Below are 23,590 nucleotides of genomic sequence, written 5' to 3'. Positions count from 1 at the left end.
TTTACGAGACACCCTTTGATACTTTAAAAGACTCGCTTTAAGAGGATTCTCAAGGATAGTTGTCAACGGTCACGATTTTGCAAGCGAACGATACGTAAAAGAATTTTTAGAGAGGGGGAGAGAAAGAGAGAACTTTTGATCTCCTTTTACGGCGAAACCTTATAAATTTGAACATCATGATAATTTGAATAGAAAACCTACGCTTTGATATTAACCACTTTCTTATTTTAATCGAAAAAAAAAAAAAAAAAAAATCTAATTCGAATAATATTTTGAAATCAATGTTGAAATCTTTTCCTCAATATTGTCATATATGAAAACTACTTTTGACAACAACAAAAAATTGACGCTTGTTTGAAATCTAGAAAAAAAAAAACAATTATTCTTCCTATTTAATGAGACATAAAAAGAAAAGAAAAAGTTATTAAAATTACGAGCAAGAACAATAGGCTTTTAGGTACAACTACGACGATCATCACTTTGCTACTTCAGTACCTCACAACGCCCTCTTATTTACCATAATTGCATAGAGTCCTGTGTAGGTTTAATTAGTCTGGTCATTTAATCCAGAAGAACAATGATTGGTAGTAATGTTGTAGTTTTCCTAATGTGTGTGTGTGTGTGGCACGTCATTATATTACTTTCTTTATAAGGATTGCTTCAAAATACCGGACGCTTCTTATTAGGATAAAAGATTACGTTTACTCCATATGCAATAATTGATTAGAATACATTTGATCTTTTTTCAAATTTAACTAATGTAAGTTAAAATTATTATCATTTTTAATTCCTCAATTTTGTTTATTATTCAAATCCTTAAAACAAAATTTACCTAATGAAAAATACTTTACAAAAAAAAAACAACAGAAATGAAATTGATTTGTTCATGTAAAAAATGTTCATATAAAAGGATATCTATAACAAAACTTGAAATCTTAACATTTTTCAACGGAATCAAGTTCATTTTGTTTATGAGTTATAAAGGATAATCGTTCAAACAACGTACGCAACCTGTCGTTTTACTCAAGTACGTAGGTACGTACATATAAGTACGTTCGTAGGGTTTCCGTTGTGGCACGACAGGCAAACCTATGAAGACAATTAATTTGTGGTTTTTTTCATGCAGCTGAAGCGCAAACCGCACTGAAGCAAACGCACGCACGCACGCACGCACGCACGCACTAGGTTAAAAGGTGCAGTATATAAAAGGAGAGGGTGTCACAAATGTGCACGTTACACCACTTTACGTTGCACGTTACATCCTGATAAACATTCTCACCTGCTCTACGTGTAACGTCTGCTTGAGTAACAACACCTAATGTAATAATATCGTCCCCATTATGTAAATAATATTTATCGAAATAATTACGGAATTATTCGTTCTATCTTCCAATAGGATGTTATATTTTAATATATGTGTCATCCACTTCATGAAAATAAAATTAAAAATCTAATCGCAATTTTCCTAAAAACATTTACGATAAAATTGGAATATTATTAATACGATAAAAACCTAATCTCAATTAGATGAAAAATGATCAACTATTGACTTAACTTTCTTTTTACTATCGATCATGACTCGCTTATTCATTAGAATGGTTATCAGAAGAAAATGCAAAACGGTAATGGAAAGGATTCTTAAACTCGTATAAATAATCCAGGCGTAACGAAAATTCTACGAACTCGTCCGTGAGAAATGCACACACGAGAGCTATCGCTTTTCTTTCGGAAAGTCTCGACCGGTAACTGTTCTGACTTTGTATAAGAGGTGGTGGCCTGGAGAGTCGCCAATCCAGCGTAGCACCCAAGCAAGCACCCAAGCACGCGTTCAGGTAGCAAGGAGGCCGAATTTACATTTTATTCGTATTGCCGTAGCAACCTACGATGCATATTCCTATCGACCACACCTAGGAGAGGCGTCCCTCCGCCATCTCCTTCCTCTTCCCTCTTTCCCTTCCTTCCTTCCTTACTTGCTTGCTTGCTTGCCTGCCTGCTCTACCTTGCCCTCCTCCAATCGCATGGCTAACTGTGCTTCTGCTAGAAAGCTGTTACTACTGCAACCAGAATCCTATATGATACTCAATGATCAAATGTAAGTTCTTAGAATAGAATTCTAATGAGATTTTTCCTTCTAATTTAATTTAATAGTTTAATTTCACGACAAATATATAACCATGAAATATATGATAAATTTGTTTATTTTTCCTATAAAAATCATATCGCTATATACAATACAGTAGGTATCATTGGAATCTACTATAAAAAAAAATCAAATGTAAAAGGAATTAAACGAGTGAAGTAAATAAACAAGATGAACATAATATCTTACGTCACCGAAAGATTTCACCTAACTGATCTCTCCTCTTCGGAAATATTTTCAACATCTCCGTTAGAAGACGCACTATATCCTATGTCTTTTGCATCCTACACATTTAATGGCACTCATGCGTTATTCGCTTCCTATCGTAAACTCTCCTTTCAAGATAGCCCGCAGACGGCGAGAACGGAAATCGTTACATTTAAACGATTGAAAATAAAATTAGTGTAGTTCATAAACAATGAACTTCGAAGAAACTTTTCAATGCACTCTAACCCGTTTTAATATAATCTACCCTAACATCTAAACGATCATACGCATAACCGACGATACTGAAAAGAGGTAAGAAGAAAATACAAAAAAATATTATATGATTCGATTCGAAAGCTTCATCAAATAATAACGGACTTTTATGAATACATACATGCATACATGTATATTATATTCGTTATTCGTACCAACACGTTTATGCATATTATACTTAGTCAAGTTTACGAACACTCGCGGAAAATATTAACGACCGAATCCATTGACTCGCGACGCCTTGAAGTTAACATTGTAGCAGACCGATCGTTTTCCAGCCGAGTGGATCTTCGATGGCGTCTGAGACACCCTAAGGGCCCTAAGGCCCAGCACGAGCAACATGTGTCCTTGACTTCGGTGCACTCTTAAAGAGCTTCTTCTCTTTCTCTCTCTCACTCATTATACTTCCCATTTAAACATTCTCTGTCTCATACATACACACTCTCTCGCATATGCTTATTATTTTCTTATTGTCTCATATTCATTTTTTATTTTCTGTCTCTTATTCGTTTCACCGAAGCATAGAGAAAGCAAAAAAAAAAAACAGAAAAGAAAATGGCTATAATGCTCCTAGTTGAAAGAAAAGTAATAGAAGGGCAAATGGCAGCACATGTGCATGCCGCTTAATTGGGGACCTCCATGGAAGTAGAAGAAGAAGTCGAGGAGCGCGTGCCACATGCCGCGCGTGTCTTCGAAGGGGCCCTGCTTAAGGCCCCCAAGAGTCGACTTTACTCATCGAGAACGTCCTGCAACATTCGTATTTGACATCGTTGAACCGTGAAAATTTAATGTCCAGTCTTAGTGGGAAGAGGAGAGGAGAGGTGGAGTGGCCTGGAGAACCAAGGAGGCATCTACTGTTACGATATGACGTGGCGGAAGCACGAACACGAACTCAGTATTTCTCAACCGTTCTTCTAACCTCACATTGCTAATTTAAGTATATCGTATTATTCTAAACTGTTTTATGAAAAAAAAAGAAAATTAACCATATGGCTTCTATTTCAGTGTATAGATATTCCTAATATAAAAATTATTTGAAGAAATAAGTCCTTGCAACTCTGAAGAAATTTTGTTATTCTCTCTCTGTCCCTTGTTATGAGCACAAATATTGTACATGCATGATCTTATCTTAATTTTTTTAATAAACTAAACATATATAAGGAAAAAAAAAACATAAAACCACCAAAAAACCCTAAAAATGTCTAAGTTAAGGAAAGTTCGTTATCCTTTTATCCTTTGTTATTTGCCAAAGAAATAGAAAGAAACACACTTCCTTTATTCATCTAATTCCAAAAGCAATTTTATCCAACTGACCATCTGCCAAGTGGTTTCCCCATTTTGTGCCTGGTCTTCGTCACAAGCAGAACAAATGACCACATCGATGTACCTTTTTTTAAAGACAGTCTCAAATAACACTCCAGCTTGTCCTTTTATTTTAAATATGTCTGCTTTTTGTCTTCTTTTTAACTTCTTCTTTTTCTCAGGTTTTTTTTTAACTCGAAAGGCTTCGCACTGTGTTTACAACAGATCATCGATGATGTTTCGAAGAGAAAATTTGAGAGACGCTGCACTAGATATCGCCCAGGGCCGTACGAATGCAACGACTGGTCTTATTCGTGGGTGGCCTATACAACAAACACGTTCCGTTTCATTCTATAAATCGAATGAGTTCGAAAGAAGGGAAGCCTTCGAATCCTAGCTAATTACGTCTCATCTTGGACGATTACATTTTATTATAATAATCCCTAGGCCATACACAAAGTGAACAAACTCATGAAACTATAATACTCTACGTCCACTAATTTTCTAAGCAAGGAAATCTTCCAGTATATATAGATACATTTATTATCCTTCGAACGATGATTCCTTCCTTCGTTTCTCACGAAGATTCTAAGAAAAAAAAAAAACAACAACATCAAAGAAGAAAGACTTTCGTAGAAATTGTATACTACTCGAGGACTTTACAATAACACCTATCACCATCGTCCACCATCCCGTTTTCCACGAACTCAGCCTTAAACAATACACGCTGGTATTATCTGTAGAACCGACCTAGACACATTCCGCGTTATCGCAAAATTGACGGCCGTGCCTAGCTCTCCTAATCACAGTGTTTACCCGCTCTTAAATCATGACCGTCTCGATATTATTTTCAATTCGCTCGGATTTTCTTACGTTAGAAATTTTTTAAAACTAAACAACAACGCAGCACCTAAACTTCCCTCAGAACAAATCTCGCGTGACATTTGAAATATCTCGAGTAAGATCGATTTTCATTCTTCTTTGTGCTTTTCTTTTTTTTGGTCTTTTTCTAGAAAATAAATTACAAAAAAAAAAAAAAAGAATATTACAATCTATTCTTCAGAAACGAAGTATTTTGTAACAATACATATAACTGTTCTATTTATAATAATACGAAATAAAATAATTAAAATTAAAATATATAAATTTTGTATCGACGATATTCGAAAGGAACAAAGAAGTGTAGGTATCTGTTCTTAGTCAAGTTTCAATGATTAATGAGGAATATAATAACGATTAATAACGATGAATAGTTCTTCAGTTTCACCTATGCCTCTATATACTGAGACATATATATATATATATATATATAATATATGTATGTATATGCAAACGTACCAGAATAACCTTTATTAAGCGCATCAATAACATTATGCAAAAAGCTGCCGGAACTTGTATAAAATTCCTCATCCCACACTAAAATTCCAACGAACGACGAGATCTTTGAATGTTAGATTTGCATCGATATCATTGCTGCATACAGAACTTTGTGATTTTTAAAAAATATAAAGAAATCAATGTATAATATGCATAAAGTATTAGAAAGATTGAAAAGCTATGTATTTTCAAATATCTACGTGTAAAATATGATTAAAAAATGTATAATATAGTACACATTACACCAAACAGATTTTTTTTTGCCATTCCTTTATCAATAAAGTATTTTATTGTATGAGCAATTGTATGCACGATACAAATCAAATTTTATAAATATTATTTTTAAGTTATTCTTCAATTCTTTTAATATATATATGCTATTTTAATTGTGAGAAAATAAAGTATGAAATATTGTCATACTTTTTATTTTTCAACAAATTATTTAATAAATCAAAATGTTACATTTGATTATTTTGCAAAAACAATGTGTCAGAAGACCAAAAAAAAGTGAGTAATAATTAAACATATTAATAAATTTGAATTGAATTTAGTACAGCCATTGACCCGATAGTACTTGCGTTACATAGTGATGAGACAGGGATGTCAACCCTGAATGGAAGCAAACCTATTGCCATACTCGGTCCTTACCTACTTAAAATTAAAGTTTTTACATACACTCGAAAAAGTATGCTACTTTTCTGCCTATAAGCCTATATTTAAAAAGTGCAAACATACACACTAACACATACACTCCACGGTTCTCACACACTCCACCCGGATACAAAAGCCTAAACTAGAGAGAATGCCCCGGGGCACCTCCGACACCCTAGTTCAACCACGTTTTCTAAACTTATATGCTAATGGGTATACGTACTTTTTGCTGTAATCGACTGCCAAAGCTAATGATTATTGTATAAAAAACTAAAGAAAAAATACTGCTACATACTAGTATATATTAGCATACTAGTATAATACAAGTATATCAAAGTTTCCACAAATAAAGGCAGTAACTCTACTATACAAACGATTACCAACAAAATTAGAAATATTTAATTTAAATATAAAAATACAGAAACGCGTATTTTTCATATCACACGTGATATGTAGAAATAATGCTCTGAAAATTAAATGATGTATTAATTAAAAACGATTGCGATACGATGTACAGTACATACTACTTAATATCCACACACAGGTGTAAAGTACATCGTGCAATCACTAGTACAATAACAGCCGCAAATAGGGGAAAAAACTAAAACTAAACCCACGCTAACTGTTTCTCATCCATACGTGTAACACCTGGGCACAAGCATAGATGAGAATGCAGAAAGTAGGAGAGGGGAGAAAAACGGGGGATTAGTATATCAGAAAATGAAAATCCTAATCTAAAAAATATAATTAACATACATAAAAACATCAAAATATGTCAATAAAAATTCATCTATACGGACTAAGAACTCTACAAGCTACTTCATAAATAATGACTTTTAATATTTTTTAATATATTTAATTAATATATTTCTAAATCTCGGACGACTCCTTTGATTACGATGGCTGTTCTAATTAAAGAACTGGGCTTTGAGCTACCACTTAACTGCTAGAATCTATATGCCGTGAATGATTTTGTCTTCTTGCTCATTTATTTATAATATTGAAGTATCGATATATCAAAATAAACCGCAATTAAATAAACTAAGTATGAGACAATGCATGTATGACATTTATTACATACTTTTCTGGACGAAAACGAGTAAAATTAATGCTCGATTTCACCACTACTAACCACGAACAAAACACGTAATAAAAATGAAAGTGCATTAATTAATTGCATTATTAATTAAATGAATTTAACCGATGAGACAAGAAAACCTATCCTGAACTAATTTCGTTGAGAGCTTGTATAACATAAACATTCGTGTTAGTAAAAAAAAATATCATGTGGGCAGATCACACGTGTTAGAAGTGAAACCTTCGAAAAACTAAGTTTCGAGAGAAATGGCCGAGTGTGGGAGTAGGAGCGTTCGTTGCGTGTGCGTGTCGTGTGCGGCGTGAAGAAGCTACAAGGGTACGTTGCCAGGTAGAGTAAACAAGGGGCAAGTTCGTGATATGTTGAGTTGTAGCTATGGGAGAGCGTTCCCTGGCAGCGTAAATAGAGACAAACTTAGTGCCTGGCAAGATGTTGATACGAGAGAAAGTTGCTTAGCAGCCTAAACAAGGGGATGTTTGATATATAAGGAGGAGCAACTCTTTTACGAGGCTCTTTTACAAGGCTCTTTTACGAGACTCTTTTGCGAGGCTCTTTTGCGAGGCTTTTGTCGAATACCTACGCTCTTATCTCTGTTTACTCCTCTACCTTTCTATCGCTCCTACCTACAAACAGGTACAGAATCGAAATTATTGTATATGTGTCTACTCTTCGTAGTATGCAGTCGCACACAAACACACGAGACTTTATTGCGAGGCTCTTTTACGAGGCTCTTTTATGAGGCTCTTTTACCAATTATCATCGACAATCATTATCTATATAAACTTTCGACTAATGACGTTCCTCGTAATTAAATAAATCGTTCCATATTCGAAAATATAAAAATTTAATATAAATACGATTTATTTAAGAATATACATAAATTAAATGAATGAATAATGATAATCAAATTACGAAAAGAAATAATTGAAATATTAAGGTTATAAAGATAAGTTCGATAAAGACTATTTTTATTATTTATAATAATCAGTACGTAATAATGTCATAAAATAGTCGAAATTAAATCTACCACGATTTTATATTAAATTTGAATGAATGATTTTATTTTATCTGTAATAATGAGAACAGATTTTTTTAACTGCTCACGTAACTTTGATCAAAGAAAATAGAAGAAGATTAAGAATATAAAATAAAGGTACAAGAGAAGAAGAAGAAGAAGAAGAAGAAAAATAAAATGAAGTTAAGGAGATCATTAGCGAGCTTCTGTATAAGATAAAAACGTAAGCCAATTGTTGCGAGTAGAAATGAATTTTCTCTTTCTCTCTCTCTCTCTCTCTCTCTCTTTATCTTTTTTTATGTTTTTGTATGTTTCTTTTTGCAAGTGGAGGATGTTATTCCTCGCCTATTGTTGGTAAGACGATACAGCCCACGCTGTCCGGTCTGTAACTTCGCCTCCTTGAATAAATAAATTCTTATCGTCCAAGGAACTTGTGTACGATGACATAGTCGAGACTATTTGCTAGTTGTCGTCGTAGGTTTTTTTTTCTTTCTTTCTTTCTTTTCCTCTCTTTCTCTTTTTCTTCCTTATTCTTAACGATACATTGTAACATCATCACACAAATTGATATTTATCCCAACTTCCGTATACAAATGGTTTGACGTTAGAAACAGAAATCATAATTTAAGAATCTTCGTTTAATTTAAGAATAATCAATGAATAATACGATTTCACAAAAATAGAACTTTGTACAAAAACTATCAATTTAAACTTATCTCTAATATACTGTAAAAGTATGAAGTATTTTTCACGTGTAACATAGGTACGTCAATTATTATTCAACTTATCTATAATAATATATGTGTATTTCAAAGAAAATGTTACAACAAAGTCTAAGGTATACTTAATGAATTCACGTGTATGTGCACCTGACGATGCACGTGTTTGTTGCATATGTACATTAAACACGTGTTGCTCGTAGTGAAAAGTAAATAATAATAATAAACGATATGTAATATTTTATTTAAACGAAACAATATTAATCCAAGAAAAATAAAAAAATAAACCTTTTCCAAGCATTTATCTACCTAAAAAAAATATATATATATATAATGAGGATAATAAGTATAATAAAATTCGTAGTTACTGTCATATTGTTGTTCCACTTATCTCATTTAAATAAATTTTCGTAATTACCATTATAGTTAATTATTATTATGGTTAAATGTGTGTGTGTGTGTGTGTGTGTGTGTGTCTGTGTTTAAATAAATAAGTTAATTCATATCTTTGAAAGTACAACGAGAACGAATTACTAATCCAATCGTATCATTTATGAAAGCAAACGCTACAGAGAACCGTGCATTCGAAAAGATAAAATTTTTAACAAGAAAAAAAAAATAGGAAAAGAAGATAGTGGTCATGATGAGTCGATTTGTCAGTCGCGCTACCGTTTGCGGGTCTGCTCGATTTCACGCTCGTTACAAACGTCTATCGATAATGGCGAAGCGTGAAATAAGTGCTGCACGACGCGACGTCCTACCTGTCATTAGTCATTACAAGTTATTTCATTCATGCTTACGTACATATATACATTTATATCACATGTACGTGCAAACATTCACGTGTTCTCCTTTGGGTAAAATTCAATGATGCGCTTGTCGAACGTGAAATTAGAATTTTATCTTTTCCCATGTCTTTTTCTTCAAGTTTCTTCGTTCGCATTCTTACTGCACACGTGCAAACATATATTATTATTATTATTATTATTATTATTATTATTATTATTATTATTATTATAAAATAAAATTTAAAAAAAAGAGAAATAGAAATAATAATCGATATATTTGTATATCAACGAAGAATAACGTAGTTAATTTTATTATTCTTGGATAAGGGAAAAAAATTAGAAAAAAAAAGAGAGAGAAAGAGAAAAGGAGAAAAAGAAAAAGAAAGGGAATAGAAGAGAAAAAGAATATATAGATAGAGAGTGGTGACTTGGATATATTAATGGCTGACAAGAAGATTGTAACGTCTCTGAAGCAGCCCAATCGAAAATATCTTTACAGACGTGAACCTATTACCTACCTTTCGCAATACGTCGGATAAAGTTGAATAATAGCGAAAGTGGTTGTAGCATCCTGCCGTGGGAATGCCAACCCGTTTCTCCTACTCGCGTGCTTCGGAAGCGCGATCAAATCCTTTTCTAGCCATCAAGAATCGAACTATCGATATCCTTTCCTTTCTCTTTATCTTTTTATTTATACTAATTAATAGTTCGAAAAATTTCTTTTGTAATTATTTAAAGACAATTGTACATTTCCCTTTTTTTATTTTTCTATTTTGATTTATCTTTTTATTTTATAATGTAACACGTGTCGCATATAATATTTCAATTTTATAATTAATTAATAATTTCATAATTTCTGACATATGCAAATGAAAATATGTTTCAAAATTTAACAAACTTTCTCGTATTATTTTATTTCTATTACATTAAAGATTATTTCATTATGTTTCCACGTAAAAGTCATCTCAATTTCAGCTGTTCTCGTGGAAGAAATTAGATAAAAAAAAAAGAAAAGAAAAGAAAAATATAAATAGAGAAAAAGATAGATAAAGAAAGATCTGAGACTCGGAAGCAATATTTCTCGTGTTTCTTAGCCGTCGTAAAACGTAATGGCGGAACATTTCGTTGCGGTACACCTGAACGAAATATACGCTTCTGTTTTTCGAGCACCTGTTCTCTAACACCTGACATCAGCCTCATCCTCATCTTCGTTGTCGTAGTCGTAGTCATAGTCATAGTTGTCAAGACGATCTTACTTCTGTTCCATAGGGGGTCTAATTGTACGAGGACAGTTAAGCGTTAAGTATCTTCGCTAAACTTACTAATGCCATCTTTTTCTATTCTTCTAAAACAACGGTATCGTTCTTTATAACGATAAACAAAATGGCTATACTAATATTCAACAAGTGTTTCAAATATTCGAAGCTTATTGTTAGATTTTTATGAGATTGTCATCGGAACGTAATGAGAAACAATTTCAAGATGATTATTTCGATCGAAAATTCAATATTTCTTTTTTATTTTATTTTTTTCTTTTCTTTTCTTTTCTTTTTTCAATATTACGACACGAATGTAAAATTCAATGAACTTTGCATAATTTGTAATACATCAATATCCATGAATAAATTGTATACAAAAAAACAAAAAAAAATACACGAGGAATCTCGTAAAATCTTTTTCCTAGTTTTCTTTTTCGCGGTAAGCTAATTATTCTAAGAAAGATATTCGTGGATTAGTAAATAACTATATAAAAATTACACGTTGAATAAACTGAGAAAATTAACTAAAAGGTCAGCCTTTTCACGTGTAGGATGGAGAATCAGCATGTGGAGGAAGAGGAACGTACTATTCTTATGTATTCTATTTACGTACAACGACAGTTCTTGCATATGTGTGTTAGTATTTTTAAATTTCCACATACTTTGCTGATAAGACAATTGTTTAAACACTAAAAAATAGTTGATAGTTCATCTCTTTATTATTAAATAATTCGTATTCTAATCAAATTAATTTTATTTTTTAGAAAAATAATTTTTTTGACAAGTTTATCAATCATTTATTATATATAAATGTTAGTTAGAATAATTACTATCTATAAGTATATACGTAACGATTATTATCCATAAAAATTATACATTTATTTAATTCGATATTAAGCCTTTATCTCTTGATACCAACTTTTTACCTACACTCACCGCAACTATTCTTTTCGAGTTGTCGAGAGAATTGCATCTTACAGGGGCACAAACTTTATTTCAAACGCGATTGCAATAAAAATTATTTTATTACATCGCCAATCTAACGATTTAATTGAATGAATACATTCTTTATAATGTGTGTTTTATTACATATTTTATAATATAAATGATTAGTACAATATTGGACTCCGATTAGATATTACAACGTGAATCATAATATACAGAAAGTTTAATTCTAAAGCGCATATTTTTCCTTTTTTTTTTTTTTTAAATGATTGAACAAATAAATGAGTAATGCTGACATCTCTTCCTATTCTTATTGAGATAATATGATAGCATAGTGATTCATTCTGTTGCTGAAATAGAAAAATATAATGTTATCTTGTTGACAGTATTACCGAGTTTTACAATTATTATTTATTCTAACTTACGATGATTGCATTCAAAAATAAGATCATACTTATGTGATTTTTGTTATTATAAATGACATAATTAATTGTTCGAAACAAATCTAAATTCCTCCAACACAGTAGGGACTCTTACAAGGTGTTTTCTCTCTTTTCATTCGTGGACCATATGAATCGTATCCATAACAAGATGAGTGACATCTGTATTGATTAACTGGATACTGGCATCCAGAACAATCTATTCCTGATGACGGTATTGGATTATGGTAATGATAACGATGATGGCAAAACCAATGATATGGATAAATACAATTAAACGATGGACTAAGGCCTAATCCCAAATTTAATTGTGGTACCAAAGATAATTGCAAGCCCCCATAAAAACCTCCAAAATGATTATAATGATGAGGACAGCACCATGGTGGACATGGTGGACAGTTATCTGATTTCAACCAAAAAATTTCATTATGAACATTATCTAATCTTAAATATTCTTTTTGAAATGAAAATAAGACAAGAGGTAAACTTCGATAAAAATTTACTTACCACAGCAAGTGCAATTGCAATCAGAAGGGAAATGGGGAGGGGGGATGGGGATGGGGAGGGAAAGGAGTAGGGGGATAGGGCGGTTTAGTCGTTGAATCCGAAGTTCCATCTGTATCAGTGCGAATAACATTATTAATAACCATGTTAGTGGTGATATTAGCCATGCCTACGACAGGAGGCTTATCATCTTTCTTATCACAATCTCCCTCTATACACTCGGTCTCGTATTCCGTAATGATTTGAGTTTTCTGTTTCCTTCTTCTTATACAATGAGAGCATTTTGAACTGCAATCGTGAATTGGTATTGTTGTTGTTCTGCAGTTTTTAACACACTTGTCCATACATTCATGGTCTAATGAAAGGAACAAATATTTCAGAGAATAATCTTAATCTTTCTTATTTTATATAAGTAATAATGAAATTTGTCTTTTAAGATAAAAAGAAGAATGTCTACCTATTTCCGTTGATATTTCAGGAAAATGTCTCTTCACTTTGTTTCCTTTATATTTTAGACATTTGATATATGTCCTGTAATCAGAATTTTGACATTCGATCATTAAATTTTCCTCATCCGTAGTATTTTCTTCGGTAGTAATAACATCGAATTCGGCTTTAACCAAATATGATTCATTCCAAACGACACTCAAAAATGTAACGATTATTAAAGGCACAAGTACAAATACCCGACTATTCGCCATCGTGATTTTAACGCAATGGCTTGCAACTTAGACTCACTTCTCCCTTTATACGTGTATTTAACTCGAGACTGTTTAAACAAAGTTCGCTGGCACCATATCGAGTACAACATACAGTACTTACCTGTCAGAACCTTAGAAATGTTTACACCGTATGATGATATACCCAAGAAAAAAAGGTTATATGCGCTCTTTGCTAATATTTTAACACCTTAATTTTTCACTTTTACCTTTCAAACGACGACGACGACGACGACGACAACAAATTTGCACTGCTTATCGTGCAATGCCCAGCATAAATTCCACTTCTAATCTCTTCCTCTCTATTTCTTTTTCTTTTCTTTTTTTTTTTTATTTTTCTTTCTTCTACTTTTTTCTACTGCACCCCTTTTCTCATTCCACCTTTTCTACTCTTTCTTGCAAATTCTATATGCTTGCCACATCATCTTCAACCGATATCAAATTGAAAATATTTTTACGTAACTTATCTACAAACGTTTTATTCATTTATTTCTATAAATTAATATTATTACTTTTAACGAAAAAGAAAAAGAAAAAAAATTCATTCATTCAATAAAATATTTACAATTTTGTATACTAAGTCATTATTATTATTATTATTATTATTATTATTATTACCATTTACTTATGTTCATTTATTATTTCGATTTTTTTCTATTTTTTCGCTTAATCAATGAAATGTTCATCACAGAATCGGATGTCTCAACCCAAAGATATTTTTACTTCTTACAATGTGTACACATACACTGTACGATGCGATAATAGTATACTTTAATACGTTTATGATATAAAAACAAGTAAATGATATTTAACGTGCAAAGTGTGCAATTAAAATCACTGTGCGTCGTATATTTTACAAAGACGACTGTTGCAAGCAAAACTAACTCTGCAAGTGTGTACTCTCGAAATAACTAACGTTACCTCCCGTAGGGTTTTCCGATGGAATTTCAAGAAATATCATAGAGGTAATTAGACTCCTGTTTTATTTATGATCGCATAGAATGCAACTTAATATTATTTACGACTATTCCTTGTTCGGTGTAATTAATTCAAAATAAATTTAATTTTTCTATGGAATTTAGATCGATTTCTTACATTTCTTCTCTTTGTTATCATTTTTACATTCTTAAACCTTCAAACAACACAAATTCAGACATCTGTTGTTTATTTATTGCACAAGAACAAGAAAATTCATTCAACGTATAAGCATTAATTAATACTCAAGTAGAATATTTATTTAAAATATCGAATATAGATCAATGGCACAGGAATTTGTATTGTGATCAACGTTAGCGAAAGGAAAATGATTTGTTCGATTTGTAAATACAAATATAGTAATAAGAATATTATCAATTACTTACATTTATTTATAGATTATTACTAGTGTTTAGTAAGAAATAAAATATGTTGTAAAAGTAAAAGAATAAAGAGGGAAAGGAGAATGATTCTAATCCTTTGTGTAAAATGATATACTTCTGAAATGTACTCTTCGATATATTAAATTACGAAGTTAAACGAGGACAACGATAATATTCATAGATGGCCTATAAACGATCGATCATCGTTCGATCGTAAAATATAACGGCATGAAATGACAGAAGTTACATTTGATAAATCTGGCACACCGCAACGTATTACTTATTGATCCATCGATCGATGATATAAAGTTCGACTTTGAAAAATTATTTCATTGAAATCATTAATTTCGACAATATTATAAAGATATAATTTTTAATTGACGTGAAATTATATACCTGCTGAATAATAAAGCAATTAATTATATAAGAAATAAAATTGTAAAATTCGAGTATTGACGAATAATTAATAGATAAATGAATATTATATGGAAAAACAGAGCTGGGATTATAATTTATCTGGCTCGAAGTACCGTACTAATAGAGAAAATAATTGTAATCGTCACCTACCGGTACAAGGATCGTGATCAACATCTTGATCGTCCCAGACGACATCGTTTCTAACCCGAACAAGTCTTTTCATAATCAGGACAACAGTTAGATAACCCATTTTTTTTATTTGTATTATTCTAATTTTATTATCAAAAATTAATATTTAATTTTTCATTGATAAATATTTTTTTTTTAGCGTATTAATGTGTTTCATTTAGTTTGAATAATTATTAAATAATCTATATTATAGATCATCGGTTTGAATTGTATAGTACATTTTGAAGCTTAGCATTTATTCAATTGGTTAATTCATAGTAACTAGAACTTATCAAGAATTAGGATAACATTTTTCTAGATTATTTGAATGTCAATTATTATTGTCTCGAACGGCTTTTGTTCGATACCGTTCGATCACCGGAAGTTCCAATATACGTGTTGACCTTTCATATCAAGCGACAGAATTGTAATATTATTTTTTAGAAGAGCTTGTAATCGATACCGATAGATCATATTCAATAATTTACAGAAAAATATAAAATAAACTTTTAAAACAAAATTCAATGAACTCGATTAATCGACTACTGCATAATCAAAATTCCAGAGTATTTTGGAATCCACTTTTCCCTCTTACCGAGCAGCACAAGTTTTAACTCTGAAACGAGAATGAAGAAGGGGTGTGAGGGGCAGGATCGAGTCCCTCGATGCGAAGAGGGACGAGAAAGTAACGGGTTCCGATCCAAGGAACGATGTGAGCCATACTTACCTTTCAAGTTCTCCGTCTTTTAGATACTCGGTACATATCCATCTATATTTAAAAAAAAAAAGCAAACAAAACATAAGCTAAAAATAATGAAAATATGTTTTATTCCAATTAAAATTAGAAAAATACTTCATATATGTTTTATCATTTTTCATAGTGTTAAAAAATTCTATTTTAGAAAGGTAAAACCTTCACAAAAACAAACTTATATTACTTACTTAAACAAAATTTGTAAAGTAATTCTAATTATTTGACAACATTAGAAAACTATTCTTTAAATTATTGTAATTTCAATTATACAATTAATAAAATAATGAATATGCAAGTTAATAAATTAAAAATAAAGAATAAATCGTTTAAATTCGTGGGTATATTTAAATTTGGCGGTTAGTCCCTTCGGTAAAACGAAGATGATCGAAGAATTACGAAGATAACCGAAGTTTAAGAGTCGGGGCCCATCGGGAAGTCGAAGAGTGGGGTGGCGCACTCTCGCGTTCAATACGGATTAGCGAGAACGAGCAAGTGAGACGCGCAATGGCCGCCGTGACCCGAGGCGCGCGGCTCGTTGCCGATCGTCCTTAATTTTCCCGTCTCGATACCGTGCTTCCACGCCCACGAAAATGCGCGCTGTTACCTCGACGTTGAATCAGTCGGCACGTCTCTACGACGCGGTTAACTTCCAACGGTTTATCTATCATTATTTATACTTCAAATTATAGTTGTCGTTCTTGAAAGAAAAAAAGAAAAAAAAAAGAAATCAACACAACACACAAGTATTAAATTAAACTTATTCCTGAGATCGTCGTAGGTGGTCGAAGGGCAAGTATCAATCGATTGGTCAAACGATATAATCGACTTATCGATTTTTTTTATTATTATTTTCGTTTTTCATTGAAATTAATTATTAGATCGATCGATCGTTCAATCGATCGTTAACAGTGAGAAAATTATTATTCTACGTGTTTCTGTTTGTGTATGTGTGTGTATGTGTGTGTATGTGTGCCTGTCCTTGCGTGCCTTTTCCTCAACGAAACGCAAGTAGAGTTCTCTGTTAGTCTATTGGTCCTAGTTTGAAAATGATTTCATTTTATATGTAGATAATATTTCATTTAAATCATCATATGATTCAGTGTGACATCAATCTTGGTAAACTACTCATGATTTACACAATGTTACTTTCATTGTTAGTTCTATGATTATTGTTTTACTTCTATTGTGTTATACTATATACTATACTATACTACTACTACTACTACTACTACTACTACTGCTATTACTACTTACTAGTAGTGATACTACATTACTGCGTTAGTGATGTTTGTGTCTTCCTCATCGGCATGGTTGCCATTCTGGTCTTTAAGGTGTGTGGAAGGTTAAGTTTTAGTTTTCTTAAGCGATAAGAAGATTATTAAGAGTACTTAATCATTATAAAAGGGTTACTCTATTACTCTCTTCCTTTTTCTTTCTTTATATGCTTGTTTTTTCTTTGAAAGTTAAGAGGGAAAATACTCTTATGCGTTTCACTCCGGTCGCGTGATGGTTCTCATCGAAATAACTCTTGACGTTTCAATAATATTTATATTTGTATAATTATTTAGAGGAAGATAATGATCTATTTAAAAAAAAAAAAATAATAAAAAGTATTTTAATAAAACTTGATTGAGAAAAAAATTAAATATTTGTATTATGAATTGTAAATAATTTGCAATTCGTTAAAGTTGAGAACCACTAATAGACGCAACAAGTGTCCGACGATGAATGAAGAGTGAGAAAAGCTCCCAGCGGTCAACTTTGATATCTGACGAGTGTGCTTTGAAGGTCGGATGCATTTACGAAGGGCAAAGAGTCTTAACCCTCCTCTTCGTTGCGAACAAAAAGCACGTTTCAACTCGAGCAACTCTGATTTACAGGCATATTGCATCAAAGATTCGAACTTTATACTTAATATCACTATCAAAATAAACAATTTACATAAACTATTTAAATCTTTTAATTAACAAATAATCAAAATTCCTTAGTATAAGAAAATTGTTTACTGAAAATAAATTATAATTACTCGTTATTTTCACATTTAGAAAATAATCATAAATAAAGTATTAATGATAATATTTACGATAAATTATTTAATAATAATAATAATAATAATTCTTATTATATTACGAGAAAGTAATTTTCTTTAATGAAAGTAAAATTTACGAAAGTTTCGTAAAAAAAGAAAGATAATAATTATATATAAATCTTAAAGAGAATATTAATAATTACATTAATTGTGATTATTAATTTTGATTTCTATCTTGGTGATACGCAAGTTTTCTAAAATGAAAGTCGATCTATATGTATGTATATATATATATATGTATTGCATTGCATGTATTTATGTTTGATAACCGCAATATATATGATATGAAGAATTCAAGAATACTAATTCGAGACTCTCACTAGAAAGAACGTTAGAACCGTTAGTTCATATAATACGATTTCCAACTTTCTATTCTAAAAATTTATGCTTTTGCGAAAATGTATTTAATATATGATTACAACGTACGTTTATGTAAAACATTCTTGCCAGGTAATATCGATTTATCTTGATCCGGTTTTACTGACAGTTAGATTGAGCAAATTATCAATTAGAAAAACAAAACAAAAAGAAATAGAATAAAGAAAAATGTTTCAATAAAATTCGTAGAAAGTGACATGATAATTAATTAACACGCGCGAGAGAGATCATTTGAAATCGTTCATGAAAACCTAAAGAAATGAAAGAAATTAATTTAAATGTAAAGATCAGTAATTAAAATTTAAATCGATTTACATAGGAAAGTAAGTAACTATTAACATGCGCGCGCATTAAAAATAAGTATCGATATTTAAACATCATAGAATTAACGTATAAATAATGATTAATACATATACAGAAAGAAAAAAAAAAAAAAAAGAAAAACAAAATTGAATGCTCCCGTATTTAGCAAGTTTATCGCTAGCAAAGAAACTCACTCGTTGAGTAATTTATCGATATTTTTCAACTTCCTTTAACATAAATGTTTCTACTCACGCGTACGATTATTATTTATCGTACACATAAAAAAAAAAAAAAAGACACATTATGCGAATATTATTATTAACATTAAAACATGATACAAACGTGAAGAATAATATTCATTCGCATGTCCGCATATGAATATTATTTTTCACAAACAACTAACTCGATGCTCGAGAACGTTAGAAAATGTAATACTACTGCAAGAAATATTTCTATAGTCTATCGGGGAAACATAATACATGCACACACGCATACACAACAGGAAAGACTATCATTTATATCGATGAGTCGACGATTCTTTGTAAGAACAGCTACTAAACATTGAAATACACTCTAACGATTATCTATTCATTTACATTCGTTATTATCCTACCGACAGTATAATAAGTGTATCTTTTTATATTTTTTTTTTGTTTTCTATTGACTATTGGCCTTTAATACAAAAATAAAAACATTAATATATAATAATCCTTTTCATTTTGTTTATCTTTTTGTTTATAGAGTTTAGAAGACCAGGATAATTAAAAAGAGAGAGAAGAAATTTTCATCTAGGTTAAAAAAAAAAAACATATCGGGAAAAATCATCGTTTTCGCTAAGAGAAGGAAAAGTTTCTCTTTTTTTTTCTTCCGAACGAATGATCACAATTTCTATATCCTTCGTGGAACAAAAAAATTGTGCAAGCTCTCTCGTTTCTTACGAAAATATTTCTTTACTTAAGTAATTGTAATAATAATAATAATAATAATAATAATAATTGTAATCATTATCATCATCGTAAAGTTCGAAAGACAAAAGAACGGAAGAGCCTAAGAGAGATACGTATCATCTTCCATACATAAATCGTTAAGCGAATTTCGATTACCATTTACGAATAAAAATCCTCTTTGCCGATTGGCTGATTTATTTGTCCTACTGTTTGACGTAGCATAAAAAGAGTATATTAAATGAATTATTAATAAATTCATGTTCACGAAGTATACAATTTAAAGATTCATATTTGGTTGTGGAAATAAAGTCAAATAAATTCGATTATGTTAATTAAACGATCGGACACGATGATCTTATCGATTTGAAAACATTCGAAATAATGAGTACGAAAGAAGAATCGATCGAGCCAAAATGGTACATGAAATTTTTCGAATTTTGGAAAAATCGTAATAGAATTGGTCCGGCTAAGGTCGAATTAACGGATTGTGATTTCTTCATCGTAGGACCACGTAGAACGTTGAGAGTATTAAAGCCAAGTTTAAAGGGCGAATGGTATTACGAAAATACTAATGACAATAGATCCGAAACGATAAATGATAATTTTTTTGCTCGCTGGTCGAAAAGACCTCATTCTTCTAACAACTGCAGATGTTCTTTCCGACAATCAAGCAGATTGAGTACCAACGACGAAGAAATTATTTCGACGGAATTAAATCGTATAAGAAATAGTCTTCACGAAGGTTTAGAAAAATCGGCGAAGGATATCGAAGAACTGGAACAAAGGGTATCGGCTAATCTTCAAAAATTACAAATACCCGACGTAAAACACGATAATAATAATGAAAGAAAAACAAAGGATGAAATTGAATCAGATCCTTCGAGAAGTTTACCTTTAACACCATCGACGAACGAAGAAATCAAAGATAAAAATAAAATAGTCAAGGATCTCGAAAGGTATATCAACGTTTTGCTCGAAGAAATATTAGACGATACGGTTAACTATGTTACCAATTTAAATGAAAATGTTACAAATGTTAAATTCAATGAGGATGAGGAGAACAGATTGAGAATAGTTCGTCAGGACGAATTGGCATCGAAAAATAATCCAAAGAAAAAAGAGATATTCAATGAAATTAATTTTTCCTTTCATACTGATAATCAGAACATTCGACAAGAGAATGAAAATACGACCGTGGAAACAACGGGCTGCGGTGGATATTTAAATCATGCTTTTCTTGGTTCGGCACACGATCCCGATTGTAGCGATTATTATATACTTAATTCTAATGAGGTCATTTTAGAACAATTAGATTGCATAGATTCTGGTATAAATAGTGTTGAAACGATTGAATTTCAACCTGATCAAGAACCAAGTCTCGAACAATCTCTCTTAAGAATAATCGATGAAAAATTAGGTAGAACTCCATTGAAAACTAGTTGGGAAGATTTGAGAACTAACAACGATGATGAAAAACGTAACGAGTCTTCTCAAAAAATTAATGAAAATAATGAAGAAAATAAATTAAGTAAGTTAAATGATGTAGTTGTAATGAATGAAAATGATACAAAGGATGAAGAAATCGTAATGGATATCAAACAATTAGAGAGTTCGATCGACGATCCGAAATTTGAAAATGTACGATTAGAATTAGAAAACGAGAATGTGGAAACTCCTGATAAAAAAGATAAAACGATGGGAACGAAATTTTGTGCAAGGTTTCGTATGAATATTGAAAGAAGATCTAAACGTAATGACGATAAAAAAATAGAAACGATTAATATTAGAAAAGAAACAACGATGCCTTTGGAAATGGAGGATTATAGAAAAAATTGGCCTAACTTGGACGAATCAACGATATTGTCCAATTGCGAACAAAATCCGCACGATTTTGTTGTATTCCGAAGAAATTGTAAACCAACGTTGGTTTTTTTACATGGGTTTGGTTCATCGGCAGATATTTTCGAACATCAATTGGAATATTTTTCAGCTATGGGTTATCCTTGCATTGCTCCTGATCTTTTAGGACATGGTATGAGCTCAGCGCCTGATCGGTCGAAGGATTATCTCTTTAACAAGTTATTGAAAGATCTGGAGACGGTACTACATTATTACGCTTTTAAACCAGGTCAAAAATGTATCCTGATAGCACATAATTACGGGTAATTATTGTTAACTAATTCTTCTATTTCTATATATACATATGTTAGATAATGTCATAATACAGAAGAACACATCATTGAGAAACTTTCTTTTTATACCGTCCATGGTTAACCAGGTAATTACTACCTACATGTAATGTAACGTTTGAATAATTTTTGCGTGGCCAGTTCGTGGGTTATTGAAATTAACATTTGATGCAATAAGAAAATTTCTTCTTTCCATTATTATTATTATCATCGTCATCTACGTTGCCGTCTATGCTTTTACAGATGCAGTTTTGCAACAGCATTGGCTTGCAAATACGATAGCAATATTCATCAACTTGTTCTAATATCCGGTGGTGGACCAACGCCATTGGCACCGCCTACGAAAGAAGGTGCTGGACGATGCTTTCTAAGAGCTATTTTGTCACCACTTTTGATGTGCGGCCTTCATAGAGATATACTCTATTCCGCAAGAGGTCGTCAACATCCTTATTGTGGTCCTGAACCAATCGAACAATGGCCATCTCATATGAAATACGTTTTGAATGGGATGGCTTGGCCTGAAGGAGATTACGTTTTCCATAGAAGAATTTTTACGCCTTCTCTTCTTATACATGGATTGAAGGATAACAAAGTATCGCTTGTACAAGAGTGTCAAATGGAAAGGGTTAGTTAATTAAAACACTTACAAAAATGATACATCTATACGTAATTTTTTTCTTTCATTTTTTCATTTGTTTGTTTCTTCTTTTAGACTATGGTAAAAGCTTTTCTCGAAGCTATTCCAAGTGCGGGGCACACACCTATGACGGATTGTCCTGATCAACTGAATCATATGATACATTGTTTCATAGATTTGTGGAAGAATAAGAACTGGTAGCAATATTAGTATTTCGATATTGTTCATTCCAGATGAAAAAATGTAATCTCGAATAAGCAATGATCGACACCGAAATATCAAGTTCTTTTTACGGGTATTAAAACTCGTAGTTAGTTAAACAAATTAGATAAATGATATTAATAGTCCTCTTTCTTATATTTTTTTTTTCTATTAAATTTTTAAAGTGTACATACATACATACTTACATCATAGAAAAATTTCGCGTACATTATCTCATTTTTATTTGTATTATAGATAACTTAAAATTTTGTTTTAACGGAATCATCTTATTTCGTATAAAGAGAGGACAGACAGATTTCTGATGCTACTGAAAATCTCTTACGTCAAGTTCTACCTTGTTGATTATGCTTTTATATTATTACGTTTTATTGAATGATACGATAATAGCGAAATTTGTAAAAAATATCTTCTACACTTGCAGCATAATAACTGTGCCAAAACTTATATATGTTTGTTAAGAGATATTTTTTTAATTTTATTTTTTTTTTTTTTTGTTAGAATCTTTCCATTAACTTCGACAAAGTGTCTTCTGTCAATATGCAATATTTAAGATACCGAACGGAGGCTATTATAGATTCGCGGCATAAGTTGTACCAAAGATGTTTTATATTATTATGTTAATTTTCTTTTTATATCTTATGGCATTTTGGAATATAAATTATTCGTTAACAATAAAACTGTGAACCAATATGA

The 23,590-nt window shown here is 31.4% G+C and overlaps 2 protein-coding genes across 3 annotated transcripts; one reads left to right on the top strand and one right to left on the bottom strand.

The window, feature by feature from the left end:
* Positions 1 to 12,420: 12,420 nt before the first annotated feature.
* LOC107063802 (uncharacterized) lies at positions 12,421 to 13,417 on the bottom strand. Its single transcript, XM_089178555.1, has 2 exons — positions 13,174 to 13,417; positions 12,421 to 13,071 (listed from the first exon to the last, which is right to left on the bottom strand). The coding sequence occupies exons 1-2, from the start codon at positions 13,415 to 13,417 to the stop codon at positions 12,740 to 12,742; spliced, it is 576 nt and encodes a 191-aa protein (XP_089034681.1). The 3' UTR covers positions 12,421 to 12,739.
* A 3,170-nt stretch (positions 13,418 to 16,587) lies between these two features.
* Positions 16,588 to 23,585, top strand: LOC107063771 (uncharacterized). Of its 2 annotated transcripts, none has more exons than XM_015315857.2 (4): positions 16,588 to 16,921; positions 19,644 to 22,011; positions 22,282 to 22,663; positions 22,751 to 23,585. In XM_015315857.2, the coding sequence occupies exons 2-4, from the start codon at positions 20,231 to 20,233 to the stop codon at positions 22,874 to 22,876; spliced, it is 2,289 nt and encodes a 762-aa protein (XP_015171343.2). In that variant the 5' UTR covers positions 16,588 to 16,921; positions 19,644 to 20,230; the 3' UTR covers positions 22,877 to 23,585. The 2 variants fall into 2 exon arrangements, with proteins under 2 accessions (XP_015171343.2, XP_089033701.1); XM_089177575.1 differs by lacking the exon at positions 16,588 to 16,921 and adding an exon at positions 16,928 to 17,463.
* Positions 23,586 to 23,590: the final 5 nt, after the last annotated feature.

This window comes from Polistes dominula, unplaced genomic scaffold, assembly GCF_049000335.1.
Source record: "Polistes dominula isolate Pdom_NZ unplaced genomic scaffold, Pdom_raw_medaka contig_373, whole genome shotgun sequence".
Taxonomy (NCBI): Eukaryota; Metazoa; Arthropoda; class Insecta; order Hymenoptera; family Vespidae; genus Polistes; species Polistes dominula.
Note: the sequence above shows the minus strand (reverse complement) of the source record. Positions and strands in the feature narration are given on the sequence as shown.